This window comes from Chaetura pelagica, unplaced genomic scaffold (assembly GCF_000747805.2).
Source record: "Chaetura pelagica isolate M959 unplaced genomic scaffold, ChaPel_1.0 scaffold135, whole genome shotgun sequence".
Taxonomy (NCBI): domain Eukaryota; kingdom Metazoa; phylum Chordata; class Aves; order Apodiformes; family Apodidae; genus Chaetura; species Chaetura pelagica.
In genome coordinates, this window is record NW_009953649.1 from 3,734,118 (window position 1) to 3,743,636 (window position 9,519).

Genomic DNA, 9,519 nt, shown 5'->3' on the forward strand with positions numbered 1-9,519 from the left:
CTATTTTAAGGTGGTTTAGCTTCTCTTAGGTCTATAGACGTGTGTAAGCATAAACCAGTGTCCTCCTGGTAACTGTCATTATGCTTCATCTCTGAGATGGAGAAGCTCACTGAAGGAAAAATAGTATTTTCTTTAAATTTGACTGACTTGAGATAATAGTAGCCATCATGTTGCAAGGAACTTTTAAAATGCTTTGCATCACATTTCTGCATGATTGAAAGAACATTACAGAGTCTAAGAGACCTTTCACTTGATAATCAATGGTTTAGTCAATCCCCTCTGCTACTTGCACCCATTAAAACGTTTGTTTTTTTCCTCCTTAGAATGGCCTACAGAACAGAATAGTACAGATAAAGACTCTATTTGTAGGTGCAAAAGCATTGATATACAAATTACTTCTCTGCTAAAGAAGCTCACAGCTAATGCACAGATGTTCTAGACCCTCAAAGGAAGGACAGCTTGTGCAATGCAATGTCTTGTTTCGTAATGCATTCTGTCAAAAAAAAATAATAGTTCTTTTATATCTTCTCTCATTCAAAATCCATTTTCTTCTTAAATCCAAAGATGTTGTCTAGGACTTAACAGTATGTAAAAATTAAAGCACTTTCTTGAGGACTTTATTAAAAAAGACTGATATAGTGTGAATGTAGAGCTAAAGACTTGTACAGAAGGTCAATACAAACATTTGTGTAATTTTAAAAAAAATGTTGTAAATACTTAATACTGTATACTTAACCTATGCATTAAGAGTGATCATTCAGAGAAATGAAAGACTGATGTCTTTCTTCAAGTTTAAAATTGGGAAAATGCAAAAAATTAACAACAAATGCAGAGAACTGCTGTGAATCATGAATCTTTCTGTGCTGGAAGACTTTGCAACTGGAGTACTAAAAATTCTGGAATTCTTCGATTTTAATCTGAATTTCCTGAAAATAACATTTCTGTGAATATGTAATTTATCATGTATTGGTACACTGTTTTTTTTGCATTGATCTGAAACTGATACTGTGTTGTGTTTTTTTTATTCTCTGTAGTGGGCAGTGTTGACGTGTGGACATTGTTTTTGTAATGAGTGTGTTGCTATCATCATAGAACAGTACAGTGTTGGCAGCCGCCGGAGCTCAATTAAGTGTGCCATTTGCAGGCAAACAACATCTCATAAGGAAATATCCTATGTCTTCACTGCAGAAACTGCAAATCAGGAGGATGATATTCCTGTAAAGGTACATTGTTAGTGTAAGCTTTGTGGCCAAAATTCTCAGCAGTGCCCATTGGTTGTGTTTTGCTGCGTGCTGCATTTAGGCAGACAAATCTACCATATAGTTTTATGGTATAGAAGGTTCACTTTTAGAATTAGTTTAGTTTACAACAGGTGTAGTTATTTTTCTGTTGAGCTGGACATGATGTATATAGTCCTTTCTTGTAGTATAATGAATGCTTTTGCATCCTTCCCCAAGAAAGGATACACACTTTCCAGTCAAGTAAAAGGTTTTTTGAGTTGGTTTTCCTAATGACAGAAGTTAATGAACACAAGTGCGTAGGAATTCAGTCCTGGTCGCACTGTTATATCTGCTTTTCTTGGTAACAGAGGGTGTTCATTGGGTTGAAGGCAATTGTGGAGGAAGAAAAAGCATCTCCAGGAGTCTTTAGCAATACGGACACATATGTGGTGCATAGGTACATTTTTGCTTTGCACGAGTCTGTTACAGAGTAGTGTTAAACCAATACCCATGGTTAGTGCTGTTGTGGAAAAAATAGTGAACTCTGGACTAAAATGCAAAGGTTAAAGACTAATACTGGTAATATTTTTTATCTAGGTGATGCTGCTATCTTTAATTAAAATATTGTTAAAATACAGCTGGACATCCCAATCATAGTTTTGATCTAGTTAGTATAGTTAAAAGTAATAACAAAATGTCAACAGAGTTCCATGGTATCTGTGCAAGTCTCCTTCAACCTTGTGGGTATACTAGGGTTGCTGGCCCGTACTGAAAGCAATGCTATCATGTTCACACTACTTGTCAGTCTTCCTGGACAACTGGAATTCCATTTTATGAGTATAAGCTTCCTAACTCAACTTATTTGAAGTAGTTGACAGCATGGGGCACCAGGGGGAGTAAACAGGCTATTTTTTTTGAAGTGCTAGTGATTAGGACCTCACTTCATGCTTTGTTTTTAAAATATTATTTCCCCAGAGTCTAGAAATTTTACCCTTTTTCTAACAAGAAAATTTCAAATACATTTCATAAATTATGTTAAAATAAATAGAATAATTGATCTTCATAAACAAAACACAGGAACATGTCATCTACTGTCCTGTGTAAAAGGTAGTATTGTTTTCTTGAAGTATTTCAGCACCAAAAACTTCAGGCAAAGCAGAAACATGAATTCTGTGTGAATTTGGATGTCATCTTGAGCGAAGCTCACTCTTATTTCACAAAAAATCAACAATTTATATTGTAGCTTCATTGTAAGTACTATCAAAATGAGCAGTATTATTAAAGAATTCTGCCTCATGTTCCTTTGAGGATAGTTAACAAAGGATAACTACCGTACTATGGTTTCTATACAGTACGGAGGTTAAGATCACTATCTTGCAGTATATATGTGAAAAATTGTGTGATTTATTCAGTTTTTATATTTAATCTGAACTTTCTCAGTCCCTCTGGTCTCTTTCAGCTTCTTTATTTTACTTCTGGTATGTCATATACATCTTGGTATAATGATGCCAGCACTAGCCATGCCAAGTTAATGTCTTAGATGTGAAAGGACTGCTGGACATGGGAGTGTTTTATATTGAGAAATTACTGGCATCCCTGCATGTTTTGGTTCTGTAAAAGCTTCCACTGTCTGGTTAGTATTGCAGTGGGTATTGCCAGCCTCTCATCTGAGACAGAAATTGTTTGTTAGAGGGTAGTTTTTCTCTTAAATTGTGCTGTTCCATAATTATTAGAACTAGCTAATATGTTTATAAATACTTACCTGGATTTCAGCAAAATTATGAACTTGAGGTATATGGGTAATGAGTGGGGTAACACTTTTTTAAGACAGACTGAAAAAACAAGAACTTATTCTAGCAAGGGTCCAGCTCTCACTTTAATCTCTCTGTAAACGTGGAGAACAAAATTGAATTTCTTTTGTGTGCTGTGAACCAAAACTTCAGTAAATTGTTAGTTCATTAAGTCTAATATAGTTTATCTAATATCATGGAAGTGGAGGGATGGATAGCTTTGCACACATACTCTTTTTAAAACTGGAACAAAAAGACTGTAGCCACTTTAATCATTGTGCTCTTTTCTTCACTATAGTTTCTCTGACTGATCTTGTTCAAAGTCATATTTGTAACGCCTGAGTCACAGGAAATCTGAAGGGTATAAAGATCAACATCAGTGGCTAAAGCTACTTTATCTTATAGCAGGGGAAAACAGGACCTATGGTAAGGTCCAAAAAAAAGTTGTCAAGGAGAAGTAGATTAGCAAGAATTGTCGTAATTGATTTACAGATGAATGGTATCAGAAAAGAAAATAAATTACCCTGGATTAATAGGAAATACCAGAATTTAGCTTCAGATCTGCTAACTCAAGGTAGCTGTGATGGGTGGGTGGCTGCTGTAGGGCTTCAAATGTGGCATTCTCCTTGCTGATGGTAACACCTACTGACATAAGCATTTGTAATTGCCTATCTGACTTTTGGAAACAGTGTTAATGTCTGCCAGGTGCAAAAGAGATGTCATGAAAATAGCTGGTTTCCTTCTATGTCTATGACACAGAGTTGGAATCACTATGGAAGACCCTGGGAAATAAAATGGTACTGCTTATTGCAGGCTTTGGTAAAACAGTTTGCAGAAAGTCTCTTACATGTATTTCTGGAGCATTTGTTTAGCTTTATAACATATGAATGATCAAGCAGCCCAGCATCGGTTCCCAACTTGTGCTTACACTTCTGACATCCTTCCCTGCCAATTCTGCAAGCAGCATAACTTCAGTAAATTTGATCTGTCATTGTAGCAAGCCAACATAGTTAATTCAATGTTCAGAGGACAGGTGCAGACAGAAATAAAACAATATTTGCCCAGCTGAATCTACTGCAGCTTGAAATTACTATGCATGTAAGAACTAGTAAGGAAATTAAATAAGGGCTTCTTAAAAAAACACATTAGGTAAAATTTCTATAATGCAAAGTACGTACTGAAGAAAGTAGAGTTACTGAAGGAAGCAGAGAGAGTTATTAAAGAGATGATCTCAGAATCCCCTTACTGACTGAAGGGACGAGGGAGAAATTCAGAAATCAAAGTGGACAAGCAGTAGAACACAGTATTGGATTTGTTAAGCACTGAAATAATTCTGAATACAGAATATGAAGAATGTTTTGATTGCAGTGTGCAATCCTTGAATAATTAATTATTTTTAGAAATATCTTACTATTTTAAATATAATTAACAGGCTTCATAGTACTGAGCATAAGTTTGGTGTTGCCAGAGTGAGAAAAAAAAGCAATAGAAAGAGCATTTGGGTAGGTTTTTTTCATTGCTAGTTTTCAAGAGGTATGACATTAAATGTGCATTTGGAAGATTTATTTGAAGATTGTGCCGCTAAGTTAAATCTCAGGAGGCCTGGCAACTGCACTGCTTGGGCTATCCATCCTGCCTCATGCAGACCAGAGTGGTGTATCTGTGTGGTGCATCATTCGTCCATGTTCTGTGTCACACATCACTGACCCCATGGCTGTGCCTTACAACGGAGGTATAAAAGCAGTTCAGTGGTACCTAACCTGCTCTTCCTCCAGGTTGCTAATTTTTAAGTCTGTGTAAAATATGTAGGAGTCCTATTATAACATTATTTAATAAAACAATGAATGTGGAAGGTGTTGTTTAATATCCTACTTTACTAATGCTGTTCTTTGACTTTTCAAAGGGAAGTCACTCCACCAAAGTGGAAGCTGTGGTCCGAACACTGAAGAAAATTCAGTTTAAAGATCCAGGAGCTAAATCCTTAGTTTTCTCAACGGTATTAATCATCTTCTTTACGTCTTGTCTTTGAGTGTGTGTGTGTTTAAATCGATCATACTATTTTCAGGAATTAGTTTAGCTACCAAAATGTTGAATCACTCTGTACAGCTACTTGATTGTTTTCAGAATTTGTAGGGCGATTCATGTAACTGGGACATGAACAATGATTGTAGTCAACAGATGTAAGAGCTTGTTTCTTTAAAGGGCAAATGCTTAGATTTAAACGGGAGCATTAGGAATTGTAGATATTGTTAAATGTAACATCCAGATATTTTTTATACATTGTAAAACTGCTTTTGTGATGGCTACAAATTTCTTTTATTCAAGTTGATCTTTTTATTTACATTTCTTAATTTAGTTTTGTGAAAGATTCAGTTCCTGGCACACAAATCTTTTTACTTATTCTTTTTTTCCCCTTTTTGGAAATTGCAAGTACTAGTATTTTGAAAGGCCTTTTTACCTACTCTTTCTTAGAAAAGTTAATTAGTATATTTTAGTTGTCGTTCCTGTTTGTAATGCTGAGTTACTTGTTTGGTTCTGTTTGGGTTTTGTTTTTTTTACAGTGGCAAGATGTGTTGGACATAATTTCAAAAGCTTTATATGACAACAACATGATTTTTTCTCAGATCAATGGAATTAGTAAATTTCAGGTACGTGGAGGTTGTTTTTCTTAAAATTATTTCCAGTGGGGAAGTTTACAGTTCACATAAGTTAATTTGATCCTTTTACTTTATTGCTTCATTTGAGAAACTGAAAGAGCAGCAAATTTGTTTGAAAGAAGCTTTGATCTTTAACTCATTAATTCTGAAAATCATAATCACAAAAAGCCTCAGTTTAAAGCCTTTGGAGAACAGCAGTACATTGACTTGTGAGAAAGAAGCATTGACATGGATGTTAAGGATGAGACAGTGATCAATACTGCAAAAAGTTCTTGCCTTCCTGATCACTGTCGAGTAGCTGTTCTGGAATGACAGGTCTTGGATCAGTCAGTCAGGCTGCAAGATTGTCACTGTGGGGTCTGCAGTAGCTGCTATAACTTCTTGAAGGTATCCCCCCCACTCATGATTGAGGAACTTTTGTGACGCTGCTGTGATGTTTGCCTTTTAGGAAAATCTCTCTGCATTTAAATATGACCCCAACATCAATATTTTGCTGCTGCCCCTTCACACTGGTTCCAATGGACTAAACATCATCGAAGCGACTCACGTTCTGCTTGTGGAACCCATTCTGAATCCTGCACATGAGCTACAGGCTATTGGCAGGGTACATCGTATTGGCCAAACAAAGTAAGAGTTAAAACTGCATTGAGTGGTTTAGATATGGTCCAGAATAGAACTGCAGACTGTAATCAGAATAAATCTAGTTCTCTGAACTTCTGAGTTTTGGGGATGAGGGTATTCACGGGAATCCTATTTTTAAAGATGATCATACAAGGGAAAGAAAGATTAAAATAAAGTTTGCTGAAAATACACAATGTTTATTTTAGGGAGTTCTCTTGTGCTATGGCAGGAAGATGCAACAGCAAATGGCACTTGGGCATTTAGGAAAAGTGTAGGCTCTTGAGTCCAAAATCCTGAAGAACCTTGTTTCGCTGCTGCCTATTTTATATGTGCCATTGATACCTTACTTTTTAACGCTGAAGTTCTGCTTGTAAGCATGTCTAGAAATGTCTTGGCTTTGCAGGTCTGAGCAACTCACCATTTATGTTATATGTGGCTAAGTTCAGGCACAGTCCTAGTTTCCTTGAGACACTCCTTCTAACTGGTCAAGTTCTTCAAAGTTTTTTTGTGTTTTTTTTGTTGATTGGTTTGCTTTTATCCTAAAAGAAAGTTAAAGCACTTTTTAGAACTTAGTAGTTTTTAAATTACAGTTCTGCACCCCTGTCTAGATCTTTTTGAAGACACTAATAAGTTTGCATATCTTTTGTTTGTTCCAACGTTGTAGATTTTTCATGGCTAGTACTGAAACATAGGTTTTGGAAAGTTTGTGCTGAAGGGAGAAGATGTGTATTTTTTCCTTAGGTTTCATGTAACTTGAAAAAATAATTTTTAAACCCTGTACATAAAGAAGAAAAAGCGCTGAAAATCAATTCTGGAATAACAATATTCTAGAATAATATTGGGGTTTGTGTTCTGGAAACAGAGGCAAAATGAGAAGGAATGAATGAACATGTATGTGAAAGAATGGTTATGAACAGCTGGATATTTAGTTGATAAAGATTTTTTAATTAACTGTAAGACTGACTGATTGCAACAGCCTGCGTTGTAATTTTACATGATGCTGGCACTAAGGATCTGGCAAAAACCTTGCAATAAAACCAGCAAGAATGTCTGCTGAATTTCTTAAAAATAAGACTTCAGCAAGGCTTATTTGGAAATGGGCTGTACTGAAGTACAGTGAGCATAAGGGAATACTCTGTTTAATTTCACTGGTGCAGCTATTACCCAGTTCAGTTGAGTTCTTCTCTTTTTTTTGGGTATACCTTTGGCTATGAATCACAAAGTATTTCCCCAGAATTCCTCTGTGTAATGTTACCTGCCAAAGTTTCAACTGAAGATTTGAAAACCATCCAAGCACTTTCAGGAGTTCATATCTTGAAAAATGTTTATATTGGGAAGCCTGGAGTGATTTTTCATTTATATATTTGGAGCTGACTTTTTCATTTTACTTTGTCGTGCCTGATGTTTCTTTTTTGTGTATTACAACTTTTCTTTTGAAATTTTGTTTTGTAAGTGGAGTTCTCGTGTTTATTGACATTTTGGTTTTTATATTTTACCAGTATTTACAACTTCGTGTTTACTGACTACAATTACTGACATTTTTTTAAAAGTTACAGTATTTTCAATCTTCAAAAACATTATTGCTAAAGCTATGGAAATGAGCTTTAATTACCCATCACACTGAGCTCTGTCTCTTGGGCTGACTTGTGGCAATGCAGTATAAACATTCTGTATAATCAGTGAGCCAAAGTTATTTCTTGAAATGTCAGGCTAGGCTCTTGAGACTGTTTGTTTATAGCAGGGACACAAAAAGCAGAATTTTGCTCAGCATCAGCTTTAGAATTTTAGTTAATACAGCTTATATTCATTTAGTGTGTCATACAGCCAGGTGGAAGCATGTGCTCTGAGAGGCACTAATAATCCTTAAATGTCAGTGGAAATTGCTAATCCTTTTGTAATATTTGTCTTAAAACACAGAGGTCTCTTTTCAGCAGTATTTCAATAATACGTGACAAAAATGTGGTCTTGAATTTTGACAGTAACAGCCTAACTTCTGCTCATTTCTGATCTTGTTTTCTTTTTCTAAACACATTCAGACCTACCATTGTTCATAGGTTCCTGATAAAAGCAACAATAGAAGAGAGAATGCAGACTATGCTGAAAACTGTAGATAGAAGGTATGTGTTGTATGTTTTTAAAACATCATTATTGCACTGAAAATTAAAAAGCAGTTCTAAACCATACTTTTATGTTAGGTATGCATATCTTACACATAAACTTCAGCTAGTCTACTTCAAATTGTTTTGACTGACCAAAAAGCTTGAAGACTTGAAACATTTGAATGTGGTCCCAGTAAATTGAAGCTTAAGGTATTTGTAATTCACTGAAGAATATTTTGGTTACATTTGGTATATTTTATGAAATAAAATGAATTAATGAATTAATAAATTATATGTTATGATTTATCTTACCTATTTCCATTAGTATAAAAGCATTGCAATTAATGTAGTAATACTTAGACTGCCACTGGAGTAGCAGCATATACTATAAGGTCTAATATAGGATATTAATTCATTGTTTCAGTGTTTTTTAATATTATAAACCTAGTCTATCCATTCGGTGCCATGCTGGTTGGTTTTGCAGTCAATGCAAGAGTTGTCTAGGTGCTACCTCAGAAGTCAGTCTGGTGTGCAGACACAGATAGGAGTTAGCAGTTTTCACTGTGTTTATCTTCTCAAAATCTACATGCATTGATGGACTGGGAGTGGGATGAAAGTGCTGTTTACATTTTTGATGCAGAAAGTATAAGAGGTTTGTACCTCTTTAACTCTATTGTATACACATAACAAATCTTAGATGAGATCTTAGTTTAAGAAGGTTGGTTATTTTCCTTTTTTTTTGGCTGCTACAAACTTTGAGACTAAAAATGTATGTGTGTCTTTGCCTGTAGTTATGAAGGACTTAAGCTTTAGCTTTGAAAACAATTATTTTACATGTGTGTAAAGTAGCAGTTCTTTTGCATATAAAATTCTGATAAATACACAGTGGTTGAATGAACCCAGTGAGGGCTAATGTTCTGAAAGTAATACCAAACCTTACACTTGGAAGCTGAATCCATCTCTTAAATGTTAAGAGGGCAAAGCGGATTATCCCATGTTCTGCTGCCTCTGCAGTGTTCTGTATTGAACAATCTACAGTTAGGAACTGTAGATTGATTTTTTAATCTTACTTAGAATGTGCGAGGAAAGTAGATGATCAGTATACATGTTTTCACTGACAGAAAGTGTGTTT

General features: G+C 35.3%; 1 protein-coding gene across 1 annotated transcript in view; it reads left to right on the forward strand.

Moving 5' to 3' along the window:
• Positions 1 to 9,519, forward strand: part of SHPRH (SNF2 histone linker PHD RING helicase, E3 ubiquitin protein ligase) — a 46,957-nt gene that overhangs the window by 36,789 nt on the left and 649 nt on the right. Inside the window, exons 24-28 of the mRNA XM_009999983.1 lie at positions 1,035 to 1,223; positions 4,914 to 5,006; positions 5,572 to 5,658; positions 6,116 to 6,294; positions 8,325 to 8,405. Of these exons, the coding sequence (XP_009998285.1) occupies positions 1,035 to 1,223; positions 4,914 to 5,006; positions 5,572 to 5,658; positions 6,116 to 6,294; positions 8,325 to 8,405 (629 nt within the window). The remainder of the gene's footprint in view (positions 1 to 1,034; positions 1,224 to 4,913; positions 5,007 to 5,571; positions 5,659 to 6,115; positions 6,295 to 8,324; positions 8,406 to 9,519) is intronic.